This window comes from Notechis scutatus, chromosome 5 (assembly GCF_049901735.1).
Source record: "Notechis scutatus isolate UNSWTSFEM ecotype Mainland chromosome 5, rNotScu1.2, whole genome shotgun sequence".
NCBI classification, from domain to species: Eukaryota; Metazoa; Chordata; class Lepidosauria; order Squamata; family Elapidae; genus Notechis; species Notechis scutatus.
In genome coordinates, this window is record NC_142013.1 from 8,686,254 (window position 1) to 8,707,935 (window position 21,682).

General features: G+C 42.5%; 1 protein-coding gene across 2 annotated transcripts in view; it reads right to left on the reverse strand.

Annotated features, from left to right (window-relative positions):
- The window catches only part of ME3 (malic enzyme 3), a 116,983-nt gene continuing 95,301 nt past the window's right edge, over positions 1-21,682 (reverse strand). For both annotated transcript variants that reach the window (XM_087966109.1, XM_087966110.1), the window contains 7 exons: positions 16,446-16,543; positions 15,525-15,638; positions 12,178-12,283; positions 10,549-10,691; positions 8,771-8,944; positions 8,229-8,327; positions 1-5,288 (listed from right to left, as the gene is read on the reverse strand). In XM_087966109.1, the coding sequence (XP_087822235.1) occupies positions 5,127-5,288; positions 8,229-8,327; positions 8,771-8,944; positions 10,549-10,691; positions 12,178-12,283; positions 15,525-15,638; positions 16,446-16,543 (896 nt within the window). In that variant the 3' untranslated portion in view covers positions 1-5,126. The remainder of the gene's footprint in view (positions 5,289-8,228; positions 8,328-8,770; positions 8,945-10,548; positions 10,692-12,177; positions 12,284-15,524; positions 15,639-16,445; positions 16,544-21,682) is intronic.

The window sequence follows — 21,682 nt, forward strand, 5'->3', positions numbered from 1 at the left end:
CTAGATTTCTTAACATGCTTGGTAAATAGAAAGTATGCAATTGCTCTAGGTGTTAAATATGAAGAATAAGCAGCAGTTACAAATATAGCAACAGCAACAGCATTTAGACTTATATACCACTTCATAATGTTTTATGGCCCCCTCTGAGCGGTTTACATGAGTCAGCATATCACCCCAAACAATCTGGGGTCCTCATTTTACTGACCTCAGAAGGATGGAAGGCCGAGTCAACCTTAAAGCCCCGTCAAGATTGAACTCCAGACTGGGGAGAGTTTGCCTGCAATACTGCATTCTAACCGCTGTGCCACCAGAACTGCTGAATATATTTAGTAAAAAGGACATTGCTCAATTTGGATTTTTAAAGCTCATCAATCTCTTCATTCCCACTGAGGTAAAGCAGGGAAGATCCCAGATATTTTGAGGTAAAAGTTGGGATTTAATGTTGTAGCTGAGAATCAATGGGAAGCAAACTCCACTGTTCACGGCAGGAAAATAAAGAATTTACTGCTGTCTCCATGGATCCAATAAATCAGAAGAACGACTGTAGGGAAAAGGGTTTCCTATTAGATAGGTAGTCCTCAACTTATGACCACAATCAGGACCAGAATTTCCACTGCTAAGCAAGGCGGTTGTTAAATGAGCCAAACCCAATTTTATAACCTTTGTTGCCATGGCTGTAGCCATTGAGAAAGTCACAAATATTGCGTCATTCTGGCAAGTCATTCTGGCAAATTGCAACACTCCTAAATTCATGCTGGTTGTCAAACACCCAGATTTTGATTCTGTGACGGCCAAGGTCGTACGTGTGAGGACCAATCATAAGTCCCTTTTTTTCCAGAGCCATTTTCATTTTGAATAGTCGCTAAACCAATGGTTGTAGTTGAGGACTACCTGTGACATAAGAAAGAGGTGTATTCTGTACCTTTTTTATTTGATACTACTGTCCCTTCCAAAAAGCGATAGATACTCCCATATGTGTGCATGTACAACCACAACGGGAAGTTTTACTAAATGTGAAAGGTAGCCTGTTGACTCACAAATTAACTCAAGTCTTTCGTCTGCCACAGGAAGACTGTGAAGAATACAGGCAGACAATGATTCCATGAATTTTGAACTTCCTGTGGCCTTTTTATCACTTCAGGAATAGAACAAAAATGGAAGACCATTTGCTGATAACTTTAGCTGCATGTGAAACAGTGAAGAAAAACAATTCTTTTAAAAAGCCATGCCTAGGATGGTTAAATACAGGATACCAGCTAGATATTATGGACTTTGGGCCTGATTCAGCAAGATCCATTGGAAAGAATGACTGTCAACTTTCGATGAATGACCAATGGGGTGAAGCATCACCTGAGAAGGGTTCATAAAGCTTTTAGCTTTGGCAGAAGTATCTGCTGTTTCTTTTCCTTTAGAGCAGGTTCTCCCAACTTTGGCAACCTTTAAGACCTGTGGACTTCAACTCCCAGAATTCCTTGGCAAGCTGGGGAATTCTGGGAGTTGAAGTGCACACATCCTAAAGTTGCCACGGTTGGGGAAAACCTTCTTCCTAGGCACATTTCCTCTGATGGGGTCCAGCCAACCAGAGAAGACATGGTGGCACTTTGGGTTAAGGGTGATCAGTACAAGGAGAGGCTGGACGTCCATCGGTCCAGAGTGCTCTACTCTGGATTCCTATATTAGTTGGGAGGGTGGGTCAGGTGGTGGGCTTACACCTCTAAACTTAGAGTGTTCTAACTCTATGGTTTTAAATACAACACTCCCTTTTTACAATCCTATAATCCCTTAATTCAGGGTAGTATCTGGGTGACTGAGTATCTGGGTGACTGAGCTGAGTATTTACTGGCTGAATGCCCTTTCTGATGCTTATGCAGAGCTCACAGCAGATATTTTCTCTTTGAACCCAGAAGGAGAAAAATAACTGCTGTTACGTAGGATTGAACTCTCAACCTGGCAAGTGAGAGGCAAGCATCTTCCACCACCAGGACACCATGCGGCTCGTGATTTTAAACACAATAAATACCATTAAAGCAAAAACAAAAAGAAAGAAAGAAAGAAAGAAAGAAAGAAAGAAAGAAAGAAAGAAAGAAAGAAAGAAAGAAAGAAAGAAAGAAAGAAAGAAAGAAAGAAAGAAAGAAAGAAAGAAAGAAAGAAAGAAAAATAGTCCCTGAGATTACAATTTCTTGGTTGTGTTTGATGGAGAGGCATATGAATTAACAGATGAATTTTGTTTCAAGGCATAGTAGTGTTCATCTGATGGTTTCGGCTTAAGACACAGTTAAGGGAGCTATGCAGGACATTCTCTAATCCATATTCTATGGGTGCCACCAAATCAAAATACGAACATTGAAATTTGGACCAAGACTTTGCTTTTCTTTCTCGATGCTCAAGGTTGAAATTGCAGTTCACCTTTTATTAGAAAGATTACATTATCATTTATTTATGACTGGATGATCCTTAATGAGAAGATCTGAAGACTAGCTTAAAATCCCTACTCTTAACTCTATCCTAAGCTCTAACCGGAATCCTTCAGATACTTGAGTGCTATTTCTACAGAACAGGCCTGAAAAAAGCTATAATCTATAGCAATCTCTTCTAATCTCAATAACTTAAAAACATGTGGACTTCATCTCCCAGAATTCCCCAGCCAGCCTTAATGGCTGGGAAAGTCTGGGAATTGAAGTCCACACATCTTAAAGTTGCCAAGGTTGCGAAACACTGGTCTACAATCAAAGCCCCCCTTTTAAATTGTGTTAGCTACAGATAGTCCCCAACCTTGGTTCGTTCATTCAGCAACCGTCTGAAGTTTGAACAGCGCTGAATGAACGGTGGTTACGATTGGTCCTTACAATTCCGGCTGTCCCAGCATCTGCACAGTCACATGTTCGTGATCTGGGCCCTTGGCAACCAGTTTGCACTTACAACCAGTTGCAGAGCACACAATCCAGCAGGTATGCAAGCAGGTTCTGACCAGTTCTGGAGAACCGGTAGCGGAAATTTTGAGAAGTTTGGAGAACTGGCAAATACCACCTCTGACTGGCCCCGCCCCCATCTATTCTCTGCCTCCCATTGAGTCCCAGCTGATCGGCTGGATCTTCTTTGGTTGCCCTGCACAGGAGAACGGAGCTGGAAAGCAGGGTAGTGGGGTGTGGAGGGAATGAGATTTTACAGTATCCTTCCCCAGGAGTGGGGAGGGAATGAGATTTTACAGTATACTTCCCCTACCACACCCACCAAGCCACGCCCACAGAACTGGTAGTAAAAAATTTTGAATCCCACATTGACACAACTATATGATTGCCATTTGGAACGTTCCCCGCTGGCTTCCCCAGAAAGTCAATGGGGAAGCCAACAGGGAGGGTTGCAAGTTGCTGAATTAAGTTTCCCTGACCCATGCATCCTTCCTACATCCCTTCCACCCCTCTACTCAGCACAACCCTCTTAACTGCTTGCTGGCCCAGGATTTACAATTCCTTCCCAGCTTCCCTGCTGACTTTGTGAGAAACTGGCAGGAAGCTGCCTGTCTAACAACTGTGAGATTTGGTTTAACAAAGGCCACCAGGACTCCAGGGGTTGCTGTAACTAAACTATGAGATCTTGCTTTAGCGATAGAAACGATGGTCCCAATGGCCGTTGTAAGTTGAGGACTACCTGCATTCAACACTGGAGCGTGAAATAGTCAACCCTATTTTTATATGTTGCATGAATCCACCCTAGGCTATTATAATCTTTCAGTGTATCATGCATCCTACAAATTTGGGATACTTGAGTAAACCAGGAATTAATTAACCATGGATATACCTTATTGTGTGACCATCACTTGGAGTGCTTCTTGAGTTAGTCTAGGCAGCCAACCAAAACACAGTGAGTTTGGTAGAACTTTCACTGTTGTATAGTAATAAGACATAATATCAGCTGGATAAAGAAATATCGGTTACCTGGAAATTTTTCAGTAAATTGGGTTAGTGAGAACTCTGTGTAACTGCTAAAATACCACCATCCACATCTCTAATGAGGATCAGGGTTACGATCAGGTCCCTGGGGATAGTTGCTAAAATTGAAAGAAGCCATGCAGAAACTTTGGGCAAGAAGTACCTTCTGAACTGTATGCCCGATAATCGTTTCATGGTTATTATGAAACAGTTAAAGGTAAAGGTTCCCCTTGCACATATATGCTAGTTGTTTCCGGCTTTAGTGGGTGGTGCTCATCTCCATTACAAAGCCAAAGAGCCAGCGCTGTCCAAAGACGTCTCCGTGGTCATGTGGCCGGCATGACTAAACACCGAAGGCACACGGAACGCTGTTACCTTCCCACCAAAGTGGTCCCTATTTTTCTACTTGCATTTTTACATGCTTTCGAACTGCTAGGTTGGCAGAAGCTGGGACAAGTAATGAGAACTCACTCCGTGACGCGGCGCTAGGGATTCGAACTGCCAACCTGCCAACCTTTCTGATCGACAAGCTCAACATCTTAACCACTGAGCCACCATGTCCCTTCATCAAACAGTTACATTCTCCTAAACCAAGGCTCTTCAAACTTGGGCAAGTTTAAGACTTGTGGACTTCAACTCCCAGAATTCCTGAGCTAACATGACTGGAGGAGGAATTCTGGGAGTTGAGGTCCACAAGTCTTAAAGCTGTCAAGTTTGAAGACCCCTGTCCTAAACCCATGAATGGTAACCTTTACTGAGAAAGGCTGTAGCAATTACACCAGCTTAATAGATATGAAGTCATCTGGCAAAAGCATTTTCTATGAACTCTGCAGAAATTCCTAATCCAGCCTGGAAGGGACCCATGCCGATACGGAATTTGGGGAGCTGAAGTTCTGATACATTGGGAAAGGTCCGGATTAGAGAAGGTCAAGGAAGGAGATTCAAGAGTATGGAAACTTCTAAATTTCATGTAATCACATCGTTCATTGGGCACTGGTAGCATAATAATTGGTCCTTGTTTTACTTTGTATGGTTTCTGGCTCAGATATATATATCTGATAGAATAGAAAGACTCCTTGCTCTTCTATCGATTTTATAACTGAAGAGCCTACAAGCTTGAAGTTCAAGACACCGTAGCATCTTAAGGTTCACGGCTGCTTGAAGGTTTCTCTTGCCTGCCTTCTCAAAAGAGAAACATCAAATATTTTGAGTCTTCATGGCTTCCTGCGGCCACTGGTAACTATCGATAACGAAGGAGTCATAGTCAGGGCTGTAAATGAGGTTTTTCACAAATGCTTCTTTGTCCTCTGGTTCTGGATACCAGGAGGCCAAGTTGTGTTTGTAGGCATAGTCAACCACCTAAGAACAAGAGACAGAAGAAGAAGAAAAAAACATTGGACAAAGCCATTTGAATGAATGAATGAATGAATGAATGAATGAATGAATTCTTTATTGGCCAAGTGTGACACAAGGAATTTGTCTTGGTGCATATGTTCCAACCAGATGCCATCTAGATCATTGGTTCTCAACCTTTTCTTCACCACAGACCCCCTTTAAATACCTTTTGTGACCAGGGACTTGTTGGAAGAAATATCCATCTGGTTCAGTTCCAAGCTGGAAGAAAGACACTGGAAACATGGAGGCTGATTGGAAAGGTGGTTTAATGATGAAGCAGAACCACCAAGCACATGGGTTCTGGTGCAGCTGACCACATGGAGTGGAGAGTGGAGGGTTTTTGTACCTTCTCTTGGGCTTTGCATTTGAGCTTCCTGTTCCTGTGCAAGAACATGTATTCTATTGGCTGTTGTCAGATTCCTATGGGGCCATGTAGGGGTTATGTAGAGGTCATAGTTGGCTCTATAGGCAAAAGAGGAAATGCAAATCCTAGGTGTTTGTCTGAGCTAATCTGGTCAGCTTCCAGTTTATTGTTTAATTGAGCTCTGAGGTGAAGTTTGGGCTGCTCTAGAGGATGATGCAATGAAGGGGCTTGTGTTCTGAAAGGGTGTTGGGCAATTCCTATTATGGCTTAATGTCCTGTTTTGGATCCTGGGTGAGGGGCTGCTTCTAATCTGACCATTCTGCCTTTGTTTAGACTTTGCTGCAGGGAGTTTCAAAGTATCCTGTCTTTAATGGACTTCTGCCTGCGGTATTTCCTTTGCTTATGAATAGAGCTATCTAGATACTTGTCTTCCTCTTTCAATAAGCTCTTTATCTCTTAAATGTTGACATCTGCTGTCGGCCATTAAGAAAGAGTGGGGATTTCTCTAAAAAAACATGTTTCTCTATTTCTCCCTTTGAGGAAATATAATATTCTGCCTTTTTAATATTCCTCAAAACATTTCATTTTTTGGGGGCGGGGGGGGACTTCCCACAGACCATGGCCAGGGGCCACCAAGACTTAAGATTGGAATCATAGTATTTCTTCAAGTCTTCGCAGACCTCCTGTGACAGTATCGTCGGGGTTGAGAACCACTAATCTAGAGAACTGACAACCTCCAAAGCCAACAACGCTATGATAGGTGTTGCAGACAACGTAGCCATTTTGTGATTTGCTCTATGGATGCCCCTACAGGTAGTCCTCAACTTACGACTGGTCGCTTAGTGACCATTTGAAGTCACGACAAATCTATCTTGGGCTGTTTACGTCCTGCGCGTGAAAATAAAACCATGGCCTCCCCTTGATCATGTGACTGAATTTCGGGTGCTCGGCAACACGATTGCATTTATGTGGCCGCGCAGTGGTTAGAGTGCAGTACTGCAGGCTACATCTGCTGACTGCCTGCAATTTGGCAGTTCGAATCTCACCAGGCTCCAGGTTGACTCAGCCTTCCCTCCTTCCGAGGTGGGTAAAATGAGGACCCAGATTGTTGGGGGCAAAGAGGCTGACTCTGTAAACCTCTTAGAGAGGGCTGTAAAGCACTGTGAAGCAGTATATAAGTCTAAGTGCTATTGCTACAGCCATTTACAGCATCCCATAGTCATGAAAACATACTTCCAGCTTTTGGCAAAACTGTGCCCATAGTGAACTACAGGTACTCCTCAACGTACGACCAAAATTGAGCCCCAAATTTATCTTGTTAAGTGACAAATTTGTTAAGTGAGTTTTGCCCCATGTTACGACTTTTCTTGCCACATTTGTTAAGTGAATCACTGCAGTCGTTAAGTTAGTCATGCCATTTTTAAGTGAATCGGGTTTCCCCATTGACTCTGCTTGTCAGGAGGTCGCAAAAGGGGACTCTAGGACGCTGCAACCGTCATAAAAGTGAATCAGTTGTCAAGCATGCAATATAAATCCAATGACCAGGGGGATGCTGCCATGGTCATAAGAGTGAAAAAGCGTCCATAAGTCACTTTTTTCAGTGCCGCTGTATCTTGGAACAGTCACTAAATGAAGTGTTGTAAGTTGACGAGTACCTGCATTGATTCGCTTAACAACGGTGATGGTGCTTAACTGATGTGGCAACCAATATACAACCACAGTGTTTGCTTAACAGCCGCTGCAAAAAATGGTCATAAAATGGTCTGTCATGTGACTGGCTCATTTTACAACTATCATGACTTTCAACCATCATGGGAAGGCTCCATTTTGGTTATAAGTAGAGAACTGTCACTCATATTTTCTCCAAAGACTGATTAGATGACTGAAGCTTCTGCTGTGGAAAAATCTAATTGGAGAGCATGATTGATGACTCTTGGCTATGGAGGTGTTTCGTTGGATGATACACCCAGAGGGGTGGGAGGGAAAGCAGGGTCAAGGGTGACAGTGAATTACGCATCTCAAGAGTTGGCTATCTGTCAGGATTCCTAGCAGTTACCCCAATTAAATCATGAGCCTCGAGCCACACTCCCAAAACTTCAAAGGATTTATTAGAAGTTAACATGCCGGCATTAGCCTGGACATAGCTGGCTCTGTGTGTCATTGGAGAATATGATACACCCAGGAGGTGGGGGAAAACCAGGGTCAAGAGTGACAACGAATTGTGTGTCTCAGAGTTGGCTATACCCAGGCAATGCCGGACCTTTTAACTCCCAATAAATCCTTTTGAAGTTTTGGAAATTTTGGCTCGAGACTCATGATTTAAATGGGGTTAAGTGCCGGAATCCTGACAAGGGGATTATTGCACTTCAGCTCTTCTACTTACCAGGGCCGGCCTAGAAGGTAAGCTGTAGCGGTTCAAATTGGTGTTTTTTTTTAAATGCTGCGCACACGTGTGCGTGCTCACAGAACCAGTTGTTAAACTGGTTGCAGCTCCCCATTGCTTAAATCCCTCATACCAGGAACGTCACGAAAGCTCTTACTTTAACGGCAATTTTGAAGGAGACGTCTCGAATGGAGCTCAAAGGTGGATAGAGCCTTCCTTCAGCCAGGTGTTCCCCTGTCACCTCTTCTGCAATTGCCTAGGAGAGAAGAAAGCGATGGTGCGTCACTCCCTGGCCTACAACATTTAAAAATCCGCCACGTAAAATCTCATCGCTCCTCCCCATCCCGCCATGGCAACAACACAATCAAATCAACCACGCGATTGGCTCTGTCTTCTTGGGCCCACTGACAAAACCATGTTTTTAGGGGCCTTCCAAAAACAACCACGGTGGGGGCCAACCATATTTGGGGAGAATGACATTCCACAGGGAAGGCGCCAACACCGAGAAGGCCTCCCCTGTGGAATGTCATTCTCCCCAAATATGGTTGGCCCCACCGTGGTTGTTTTTGGAAGGCCCCTAAAAACATGGTTTTGCAGTCCCACCCGATGAACCTCCCCAATCGCTGAGAGCCATAACATCCCCTGCCTTCCTGCGCTTGGAACTAAAATGATAGTTAAGTGGAACGGAAGAGCACGAACCTCTGCTGTGGCGAGAAAGATTTCCTCGGTGATGTGACGGACTCCACAAGCGATGATTCCTAGAGCAACTCCGGGGAAAACGTAGGCGTTGTTCCCTTGGCCAGGGAAGAAGGTCTGGCCATTGGAGAGGGTTACCTTTGAAAACGGGCTCCCACTGGCGAATATGGCCCGACCCTATCCAAAGAAATCCAAGCACCGTCAGACAAGAAGTCAAGGAGGCGGTTATTTTATTTTATTTATTTTCATTATTTTATTTTATTTTATTTATTTTCATTATTTTATTTATTGTTCTTTATTATTTTATTATTTTTTATTTGTTTTACTTAATTATTTTTTATTTTTCAATATTTTTATTAATTTATTAATTTATTTTATTATTTTGTTTTGTTTTATTTCATTTCATTATTTTATTTTATTTTATTTATTTTCATTTTATTTATTGTTCTTTATTATTTTATTATTTTTTATTTGTTTTACTTAATTATTTTTTATTTTTCAATATTTTTATTAATTTATTAATTTATTTTATTATTTTGTTTTATTTTATTTCATTTCATTATTTTATTTTATTTTATTTATTTTCATTATTTTATTTATTGTTCTTTATTATTTTATTATTTTTTATTTGTTTTACTTAATTATTTTTTATTTTTCAATATTTTTATTAATTTATTAATTTATTTTATTATTTTGTTTTATTTTATTTCATTTCATTATTTTATTTTATTTTATTTTATTTATTTTCATTATTTTATTTATTGTTCTTTATCATTTTATTATTTTTTATTTGTTTTACTTAATTATTTTTTTATTTTTCAATTATTTTATTATTTTATTTTATTATTTTGTTTTATTTTATTTCATTTCATTATTTTATTTTATGATTATTTATTTATTTTATTTTGTTGTTTATTTTATTTATTTTGGTTTTATTGTTTTATTTTATTATCTCATTTTATGATTATTTTATTTTATTTTCTTTATTATTTTTATTTAGCATATGGCAAACAAGGTGGAATGGAACAGGAAAAGGAAAACCATGGGGTTGAAGGCAAAACATTTGCCATCTCAAAAGTCTTTTAGGCATGAAACAGTTCCTTTGAAGTTAATGGAACTTCTCTGGAGTTTTTTCCCCCCTCCTTTGCTGGTACTTTGCTTGTGTGGAGTGACCATTCAAAGTTACAATGGCACTGAAAAAAGTGACTTATGACCATTTTTCACACTTACGACTGTTGCAGCATCCCCACAGTCATGAGAGGCCAGGCGAGGAGATGCGTGCCTCGATATGAGTGATATTGAGTTGGCCACACCCAGCCAGTCACATGACCACCAAGCCATGGCCACCTAGTCACATGACCACCAAGCCACACCTACCACCTAAGCCACGCCACAGAACCGGTTGTTAAAAAATTTGCGCGCATGCGCAAAGTGCGTGCGCGCACACACAAAGCGTGACCATCAAGCCACGCCCACTGAACCAGTGATAAAATTATTTGAAATGCACCACAGATCCCACGGTCACATGATCGCGACGTATAATATTTTTTTGCCAGAAACTCACATTAACTTTCAGTTTTCCATCAGAAAAAAATCCACCATCGTGAACAACGACCGTGCCATTTGCTTAACGCCTGCTGTAAAAAATATCATAAAATTGGGCACGGTCCCACGATAATCCGCTTTGTGACCATCTCAACTTATGACTGTAATTGTGGACTCAATTATGGTTCCAGTTGCAGACTACCAGTAGTCAGAAGATTCAATGGGAGGAGACTTACATCTGTCAAACGGTAACAGTCTTCGGCCGTGCACTCCGCTTTGCTTGTTGGGTTGCTGAGGGCAAACACAATGGGCTTCTCGTTGAAGGTCCCCATGGCTTTCAAAATCTGGTGAGTGAAAGCACCTGCCACAGCGGCCACACCTGTAAAGTATTTTTTTGTTTTTTGAAAGAAAGAGAACAAAAGGAAGAAAACAAAAGTTGTACGGAAATCAATTGACTGGCTCAAGGTTGACTCAGCCCTTCCATCGTCCTTCCGAGGTGGGTAAAATGAGGACCCAGTTGAGGGCAAGAGGCTGACCCTGTATACCGCTTAGAGAGGGAAGGAGGGAGGAAGGAAGGAAGCCATGGTGATGCAATGGTGAGAATGCACTTTTGCAGGCAAATTCTTCCAACTTTCAGCAGTTCAATCCTGACTGGCTCAAGGTTGACTCAGCCCTTCCATCGTCCTTCCGAGGTTGGTAAAATGAGGACCCAGATTGTTGGGGGCAAGAGGCTGACCCTGTATACCGCTTAGAAAGGAAAGAAAGAAAGAAAGAAAGGAAGGAAGGAAGGAAGGAAGGAAGGAAGGAAGGAAGGAAGGAAGGAAGGAAGGAAGGAAGGAAGGAAGGAAGGAAGGAAGATGAATGGGAAGGGAAGGAAGGAAGGGAAGAAGATGAATGGGAAGGGAAGGGAAGGGAAGGGAAGGGAGGGAGGAAGGAAGCCGTGGTGGTGCAATGGTTAGAATGCAGTATTGCAGGCAAATTCTTCCAACTGTCAGCAGTTCGATCCTGACCGGCTCTACGTTGACTCAGCCCTTCCCTCCTTCTGAGGTAGGTAAAATGAGGACCCAGATTGTTGGGGGCAAGAGGCTGACTCTGTAAACCTCTTAGGTTGTAAAGCACTATGAAGAGGTGTACAAGTAGCCTTCGACTTACAATGGTTCATTTAGTGACCGTTCAAAGCTACAACATCACTGTAAAAAAGTGACTTATGACCATTTTCACACTTACAACTTACACTGGCACTGATGATGTTACCTAGTTTGAAATGAAACGCAGACGTAAGCTTAGAGAACACAAAGGATCCCTTCTTTCAACCCTGAGCTACAAATATTGTCCAGAAGACTGAGAGTTCTAGTACCGCCTTAGCATGAAAGCTGGCTGGGTGACTTTGGGCCAATCACCAGAAGACTGAGAGTTCTAGTCCCGCCTTAGCATGAAAGCTGGCTGGGTGACTTTGGGCCAATCACCAAGAGACTGAGAGTTCTAGTCCCGCCTTAGGCATGAAAGCCAGCTGGGTGACTTGGTGTCAATCACCAGGAGGCTGAGAGTTCTAGTCCTGCCATAGGCATGAAAGGGGTGATTTTGGGCCACTCACTCTCTCTTGGTCCAAGCCACCTCACCGGGTTATTATTGTGAGGAAAAATAGGAGGAGGAAGGAGTATTAGCTATGTTCTCCACCTTGAGTTATTGTTCTCCACCTTGAGTTATTTCTGTAGTAATAAAGGTGGGATTAAAAAAACAATCTAATAAGTAATAATTAGTCAGTAGTTGCAGCTTGAAAGTGAGAATCCGCATTCACAATAGGAAGGCCCGAAAACAGAATGGAAGCAACAGAGAACATTCTAGAAGGAATCAGGAAGGATTACCAATAATAGCTGTTGGTTTTATTGTCTGCACCACTTCCTCCAGTGTCTTCACAGTGGGATGGTCATGAGCAAACATCTCCTTCTCGTGGTTCAGATGACTCCTGCCCTGGGAAACAAGAAAAGCCCAGGCAAACATATTTCTAAGTTAAAAAAAAGAAAGGACCAAAGCAAGCTATTTCCCCAACATTGTGGATCTAACGGGGGTTAGATTTATGAAACAGTTGTACTCAGTGGTTATTCAAAATAAAACTCAGCCAAACTCATTCTTCCTAGAGCAGGAATGTCAAACTCAAGGCCCGGGGCCCACATCTGACCTGTGGGGTGCTTAGATCTGGAATAGAATAGAATATAGAATGGAATGGAATGGAGTGGAAGGGAAAAGAAATAGGAAGGGAAGGGGAGAGAAGAGAAGAGAAGTGGGAAAGGAAGGGAAGAAAAATAAAGGAAGAGAAGAGAGAAAGGAAGAGAAATGGGAAGGGAAGGGGGGGAAGAGAAGAGAAGAGAGGGAAATGGGAAGGGAATGGGAGAGAAGAGAAATGGAAAGGGAGAGAAGGTAAGAACAGAGAAATGGGGAGGGAAGGAAGAGAAGAGAGAGAAGGGAAGAGAAGAGAAATGGGAAGGGAAGGAAGAGAAGAGAGAGAAGAAGGGAAGGGGAGAGAAATGGGAAGGGAGGGGGAAAGAAACAAGAGAAGGGAGGGAAGAGAAATGGGAAGGGAAGGAAAGAAAAGGGGAGAAAGAGAAATGGGAAGGGAAGGAAGAGAAGAGAGAGAAGGGAAGGGAAGAGGAGAGAAATGGGAAGGGAAGGGGAAAGAAATAAGAGAAGGGAGGGAAGAGAAATGGGAAGGGAAGGGAAGAAAAGGGGAGAGAAAGAGAAATGGGAAGGGGGAGAGAGAAGCGAGAGAAGGGAAGGGAAGAGGAGAGAAATGGGAAGGGGAGAAAAGGGAAGGGGGGAGAAAAGAGAGAGAAGGGAAGGGAAGAACCTTGGAGGTCTTCTAGTCCAATTCCTTGCTCAGGCCAGGGACCCTATACATTTCAGACAAATAGTTGTCCACTCTCTTTTTGAAAGCCTTCAGTGATGGGCAGTGGTGGGATTTTTTTTACTACCGGTTCTGTGGGCGTGGCTTGAAGGGCGTGGCAGGGGAAGGATACTGTACAATCTTGAGTCAGAGGTGGTATGTGCCAGTTCTCCGAACTACTCAAAATTTCTGCTACCGGCTCTCCAGAACTGGTCAGAACCTGCTGAATCCCACCTCTGGTGATGGAGCAGCCACAACTTCTGAAGGCAAGCTGTTCCATTGGTTAATTGCTCTCACCATTAGGAAATTTCTCCTTGGTTCTAGGTTCCTTCTCTCCTTGGTTAGTTTCCAACCATTGTTTTTTTTTTTTTTCTTGCCTTTTGGTCCTTTGGAAAATAGTTTGATCCCCCCCACTCGTCTTTGTAGGAGCCCCTCAAATATTGGAACTGTGCTATCATGTTCTCCTTAGTCCTTCTTTTCAGTAGACTAGACATGTCCAATTCCTGTAACTGTTCTTTGAACATTTTAGCCTCCAGTCCCCTAATCATGTTATGTGAAGTACAGTACAGCTTTATATTGGACTGATGAGACTACGTTTGGAATGCTATGTCCAGTTTTGGTTATCATACAAAAAAAATAAATAAATCTGGAGACTCCAGAAAGAGTGCAGAAAAGAGCAACAAAAATAATAAAGGGTCTAGAGGCTAAGCCACTTGATGAACGATTGAGGGAACTAGCTTATGTCTGGTCTGATAAAGAGAAGGACTAGGGATGATATGATCACAGTCTTCCAGTTGAGGAGCCTTCACAGAAAAGAGGGGGTCAACTTATTCTCCAAAGCACTTGAGGGCAGGGCAAGAAGTAATGGATGGAAGTGGATTATGGAGAAATCCAATCTAGAACTTCTTCTTCTTGTGCCATATCCGTCATCGGATGTTGGTTGATCCTATTTTGATCAACAGCTGCACGAAAAAGTACTGCTGAGTTTTGTCCAAACCAGTCCCTTGGATTTTGAAGCCCTGATGTTCTTCTTCTGCCTGGACCTCGTTTGCCTTCAATCTTTCCCTGGAGGATTAAGTGGTGGGACTCATCTCCTGGGGGGGGATGAGTCTGCCTACCGAGATGAGGTGGACCGGTTGCTTTCGTGGTGTGGAGACAATAACTTGGTCCTCAACACCAATAGGACCAAGGAGCTTATAGTGGATTATAGAAGGAACAGATCAGACATCCAGCAGCCCCTGCTTATCAATGGAGACCGAGCGGAGCAAGTGGCCAGTTTTAAGTTTCTGGGTGTTACCATAAATGAGGACCTGACCATTGCAGCTCTGGTCAAAAGGGCCCAACAGAGATGATACGGAGACTTCTCAGAAAACAACAACTGAATGAAAAACTGCTGGTGACCTTCTACTGCTGCACCATGGAGAATATCTTAACTTCCTGCACCTCTGTATGGTTTGCCAATTGTACAGTGGCAGATAGGAAAGCACTCCAGAGGGTTAACGTCATTGCCCAGAGGATCATGGGTTGCCTTCTCCCCTCTTTGGAAGAGCTTTATAGCTCCCGCTGCCTTAAGAAAGTTCAAAACATTCTTAAAGATCCATCTCATCCTGGGCACCCCCTTTTTTTTTGAACTATTACCATCTGGCAGATGGTACAGGACAATAAAAACAAGGACAAATAGGCTGAAAAATAGCTTCTATCCCAGGGCAGTAGCTCTTTTGAATTCTACTGTATAGTGCAGTGTTGGTGCGGTGTTGGGGGTTTTCAGTTCAATGTGTGCAGAGTGAAGGATGTGTGTTTGTGTTTATTTTCATGGTCATGATGTGCACTGAAGATGGTGTTTGATTTCGTTGTACGAGGTGCAATGACAATAAAGTAAACTAAAATAAACTAAATGAAGTGAAGAATCTAGAACGGAGGAAAAAATTCCTGAGGTGAGAACAATTTATCAGTGGAAAGGCATACTTCTGGCAGCTGTGGGTGCTCCATCCCTGGAGGTTTTCAAGAAAAGTTTGGGCAGGCATTTGTCCAGAATGAAAAGAATTATGCTTGAACAGGAGGTGGGAGTATAAGATCTCCAAGGTCCTTCTAACCCAATTATTCTATTTTCTAATGGCAGGGGGTTGCAAATGGCGATCACTTAGCTGCAGCCTGCAGCGACCAAGCAGGATTCTCCTAATGATGACAACTGGACTACTGGAACGGCCATCGTAAGATGTCACACTCAGGTGACATTGTGTCTTATGATGGCATCACTCAGCAACGGATTTACCAATCCCCATAACAGATGCTGTAGCATCATGGCATCTGTTTTAAGGGCCTGACAATTACCTTGACAATGAGTCCTTTGGAGTCCACCATCCAGATTTTCTTAACAGCTTCTTCTCTGGGAATTCCTTCTTTCGCTAGTGCCATCACTATGAGGTGAGCAATACCCAAAGCAGCCTGAAAAGAAGCAAAAATAAAAATAAATCAAATCAAATAAATAAATAAAATCAATTCCTCCCGATAACAGGAGGAATGAAAGAGTAGGACTGGTAGGGACATCCAATGAAACTGATTTCAGAATAAAAAAAAAAAGAAAGAATTTCTTCGTGGAAGTGACTTAAGTTGTGGAACTCCTTACTACAAGACATGAGATGGCTACTGTTTGGTGAACTCTCAAAAAGAGATTGGGGCAATTCATGGACTACCTTGCAAGGCTGAGAAGTGTTCACCCAAATTCTCAGAAGTAAAAAAACTCTCAGTCATCCAGGTCATGGTTGTCCCAAAGGTGACTTTTCAGGAGGCAACTGGACGTTTTGGGGGAGTTTTCTGAAGACATTTCACTTCTCATTGAAGAAGCTTCTTCATCTCTGACTGGATGGTGGGGAATGGAAGGATTTATATTCCTTGCGGACAGCTCGTCCTTTGCATCCTTTTAGGGGGTCGTTGAAGCACTTGAAGGTTTATCTGGTTCCTCAGGGTCACCTGAGTAGTTTTCCTAGTTCTACAGGACTACAGAAACCAGAAGCACTACTCAGGTGACCCTGAGGATACAGAGAAACCTCCAAGTGCTTCACTGACCCTCTAAAAGGATGCAAATGACCAGCTGTCCGCAAGGAATATAAATCCTTCCATTCCCCACCATCCAGTCAGAGCTGAAAAAGCTTCTTCGATGAGAAGCGAAATGTCTTCAAAAGAAAAAATAAGAAAGTCCAGTTGCCTCCTGAAAAAGCACCTTTGGGTCTCAGAAGCAAACCAGAATCTTACCTCTCCAGCCCCTTGGAAGACAAATGTATTATCAGAAAGCTTGTTCTTTGTAATTCTTAAGGCTGCAAAGATTCCGGCTATAGCAACAGAGGCAGTTCCTGCAAAAAGTAAACAACAAAAAAAAAAATGCTTATCATTCGCGTGGATGGACCTGAAGTGCGTACAGGTAACACAAAGAACTTGGGTGTCTTTTTCCAACAAGCTATGGTGTTCACTGAAGTCCATGACCAGCAAGAACTGCTGAGATTAAGATTTTCCCCTGGTGGTTGTTTGCAGCTTACAACTTGGGCAAAGATGCTCTGAGAATCTTACTACTCATTTTTTCCTGTTCTTTGTCAAGGGACTTTTTCAGAAGTGTCTGCAGTGGCCATAGTGGCTCTTTTGGTACTATGACAGTGCCAGCGTTACCAAAGGCATAAATCCATTGGTCAGTGGAATTGGTGGGACCTCCATCTTCCCATGTTGACGACTGAATAAACATGATTACCTATTTCCTTTTCTACTTATGACTATACCTTTGTTACTTGTATTTTTACGACTTATATTGCTTTATTTAGTTTCCTAGTATGATTTATGTTGATTGTTTATTTAGTATCCTATGGTTATCACTAAGTGTTGTATCTTATGATTTATGATGAGTGTATTTTTATGATGATTATGATCATGATTGATCACTTATAGCTTTTATGTACGATGAAAGCTTATGCACTGAAGACAGATTCCTTGTGTGTCCAATATTGTATAGGGAATCATATCCCAAAGGTGTGTGACGACCCAGGGCCTGGCACAAAAGCAACACAGTCAGATAATCAGTAGGAATCCCTTTATTAGCTCCAACTTTGCCCCCAATGTCCTGGTTCCCTTCTGGCTGGAGAAAAACTCTCCCAGGAACAGCCTTGGGCTGCAGAGAACCAAGTCCAAAACGCGGTCAACAAAAACTGTAACTATAAGTCCAATCAAGGCAAGAGGAGGTAATTAGTCTGGCAGGGCAAGAGAAGGAATTCCAGTCATGAAGAAGGAGCAATAATTCAACCTGGTTGGGAGGATGCCAGGAACGCAGATAACCAAAGTCAACACAAGATAAACTCACGTTTGTTCCCAGCAGATGCCGCACTCAGCTTGCATCTCTTTTAAACTCTCATTCCCAGGTGTGGCTAATTAGGGGAATCAGGGCCCTTTCCTGCCCCGTAAGCCACGCAACCCATGTTGCTCTCTTCTCCGTTCCTCCCTGAATGCCCTAGGATGAAGAAGGGGTGGGCCTGGGTCTTCTCTGAACTCCCTCTCCCTTGTTCTACTTTTTTCCTGCTTTGCCCAGCTGGACTTTGCCCTTCCCCAGTTTCCTCCACAGCCAATGGAGCCACACTCCCACTCCCTGTCAGCTGTTTGTCTTCCTCCTTGGATTCAGACTCTGACAGGGGCATGAGAAGTTGCTTTTTCAAGAGGCAATGTCTTCAAAAAAACAACACCAAGAAAGTCCAGTTGCTTCTTGAAAAAGCACCTTTGGGATATGATTCCCTACACAATATTTCTAACACAGTTATGTCCATTTATAAATTCTTCCCACACGATCAAACATACATAGCTGGACTGTGCATTGTGCGGACCATTAAGCCAAACGCATCGCTTAGTCACAAGAGGATCTTGTTAATGATGCTTATCTCTAATGAGTTTTACCTCTTGTATGACTGCAAAACCGAAGCAACGCAATAGCAACTTTGCATTATAAATGAACCCAGCGTGACTGCACTCGCCAGGTGTTTAGACACCTGCTTAGCTAGGCCGATAGGAAGAGGAAATTGTCTACATTTCTGATGAAGCACGAATTGATCCGAACGGTTGGAAAGGAAGGTAATACACCTAAATCAATCTTGGTAACTCGAGTCAGCAAGTGTGTTGGATTACATGATTTTTATGGAAACATTTCTTTAGGATAACTTAGGATAACCTTCCATCCTCAGGGTCAAAGCTGGCTTGGTTTTGAGAAGATGGAGCAAGCATTTGGATAAATGGTATGTTCCAGGGGTGTCAAACTTGATTTCATTGAGAGCCACATCAAGGTTGTGTTTGACCTTGGGGTGGTGTGTGTGTGTGTGTGTCTGTGTGTCAGGGTGGGAGTGCCCAGCTCGATGTCATTCGTTGAGGCTCCATTTTCGGCCATGTCAGTCCTCCTGGGCTCCATTTGCAGTCATGACGGCCCTCCTGGGCTCCGTTTTTGGCCACGATGGCCCTCCTGGGCTTTGTTTTGGACCATGACAGCTTCCTGCAGCCCTCTGCCAGCAAAAACAGAGCTTGGGAATGCCACATGCAGCCTCTCCAAGCTCCCTTTTTGCTGGCAGAGGCACCGTGGGCCAGTCCTTCGCTGTTTCCAGGGTGGGCCCATTGGGCCAGATCTAAGCCCCCCCACAGGATGGCTCCGGCTCCCATGCCTTGAGTTAGACACCCCTGGTATAGACTGTCACCTGCAACTATGACATTGGTGCTTGTGACCCATTTTGCAATGTACAATTTCAAAAAGAAAAATTGTAGTCCCACAAAACCACGTTATTGACCTGTTTTGGGGGTGTGTAAGGCCAATGGCGTTTTTCAATTTTTGCCCTGCAATCTTCGAAAATAAATCTACTTGTTCTGAATTCTGATGAAAAGGAAAAGTTTTCCAATTCACATTTTAAATGGCATTTTTCAGGTAGGTGTTAAAAGCTGGGTTTTGTGCCTGCTTCTCTCAAGCTACAGACCAGAAAATATAATGAAGTGTTCGGCAGTGGAGAACCTGTTGTGTTACATTATCCCACATCAAAGGCTAAAGAGTGACACAGTATTTAAAGAGAATTGATTGCAGGCTCCAGAATGAACCCAATTTTTCAATTTATACCATGCACAAATACACCCACTCACCACACACACACACACACACACACACACACAAACACAAACACACACACACGTGTTTAATGAATTTCTGGTTGCCTGTGAAGTGAGGAGGGTGCATAGTTTTTTTCCTTGACTACAAGAGCAGAGAAATATGGTCAGCGTGCTGAAAAAAATTACAGTTACAGAATAGAGTTGGAAGAGACCTTGGAGATAATCTAGCCCAACCCCGTGCTCAAGCAGGACACTGTATCATTTCAGGCAAGTGGCTGTCCAGTCTTTTCTTTAACAACTTCAGTGATGGAGCACCCACAACTTCTAAAGGCAAGCTTTTCCACTGTGAATTGTTCTTGTTGTTAGGAAGTTTCTCCTTAATTTCAGGTTGCTTCTCTCCTTGATTAGTTTCCATCCATTGTTTCTTATCTTGCCTTCAGATGCTTTGGAAAATATTCCGAATATTGAAACACTGCTACCGTGTCAACCCCAGTCCTTCTTTTCTCTAGACTAGCCAAACCCAAATCCTGCAACAGTTCTTCCTATGTTTTAGTCTCCAGGCCTTTAATAGTCTTTTCTGCATTTTTTCCAAAGTCTCAATATCTTTTTTTTTGTGTGTGTGTGTAATGTAGTGAACAAAACTGGATGCAGTATTCCAAGCGTGGTCTTACTAAGGTTTTATAATGTGTTACTAATACTCCATATGATTTTGACTTGATGTTCTGTTTATGCAACCAAGGATTAATCCTACAGAGACAATCTTAGACAAAATCATGGAGAAAAAACATTCCAGGGATATCAGTCTCCAGAATAGTTAAATGTCCCATCTCCACTTCACTCGACACAAAATTACGATCGGGTAACCTTGTTTTGGATTAAGGACCACACTTGGTCACTTTCAGAATGAATCAAGGGCAGGTAGCAAAAAATAAAAGTGGCGAAGGTGGATGAAGAGATAATGAGAAGGATCACCCACAAAGCGTAACAGACCATAGTCTTCCTCTCATATTTCACTTGGATTCCTTCGCTATAGGTAGTCCTCAACATATGGCCTATTGCTTAGCAACCATTTGAATTTAAGATGGACCTATCTGAGGGGTCGCTATTTCATTTAGAGCTGTTTTTAATACCCTGTGGCTATGTGATCATATTTTACAACAGTTTTGCTGAAAACAGGAAGTTATTTCTAGTTTTTAGTGAAACCAGTCCCTCAGTGAACTGTTGGTTGCTTGATAACCATGATCATTATTTAATGATTACAGTGGTTGCTTAATGACCACTGGAAAAAGGTGGTTAAAATTGGATCGGTCATGTGATAACCATCATGAGTTACAACCATGATGGGCAGCTCCGTTACAGTCGTAATTCGAAGACTATTTGAATTCTCTTTCTCTGATTTTCTGACATCCCTCTTAAATGGAAGTTTCACCAACATCTATATCTACAGTATCATCTACCTACCTACCTACTTACCTACCTATCTATCTATCTATCTATCTATCTATCTATCTATCTATCTATCTATCTATCTATCTATCTATCTATCTATCTATCTATCTATCTATCTATCTATCTATCTATCTATCATCTCACTCTATCTATCTATCTATCTATCTATCTATCTATCTATCTATCTATCTATCTATCTATCTATCTATCTATCTATCTATCTATCTATCTATCTATCTATCTATCATCTCTACCTACTAATCATCTATCTATCTATCTATCTATCTATCTATCTATCTATCTATCTATCTATCTATCTATCTATCTATCTATCTATCTATCTATCTATCTATCTTCTCTATCATCTATCATATATCTCTATCATCTATCTATCTATCCTATCTATCCATCTATCCATCCATATCTATCTATCTATCTATCTATCTATCTATCTATCTATCTATCTATCATCTATCTATCTATCTAGGCATGGCCATGGTGGGCGTGGCCTACCGGAACTTCTGGGAGGGCTGTTTTTCACCCTCCCAAGGGTCTGGAGGCCTCCCTCGAGCCTCTGGGAGGGTGAAAACAGCCTCTCCCGGGCTCTGGAGGCCCACCGGAAGCTGGAAACAGGCCCATTTCTGGACTTCTGGAAGGCCCGTTTCCCCCCCCTCTCCCAGAGCCTCCATGCGGACCCTGCGTTTACCTGCATTGCGTGGAGACTCCTGGGTGTGGCGAGGTGGGGCAGGGTGTGCAGGGCCAGGCGGTCGATTGAAATACCGGATCGATGAACCAGATGAAAATTTAACATCCGGTTAGGCCGAACCGGTCCAAACCGGTAGAATTCCACCCCTGGTGGTAAGTTGAGGACTACCTGCATTCTACCAGACTTCCAATATTATCTTTGTCTCTTAAATATAATCACGCTA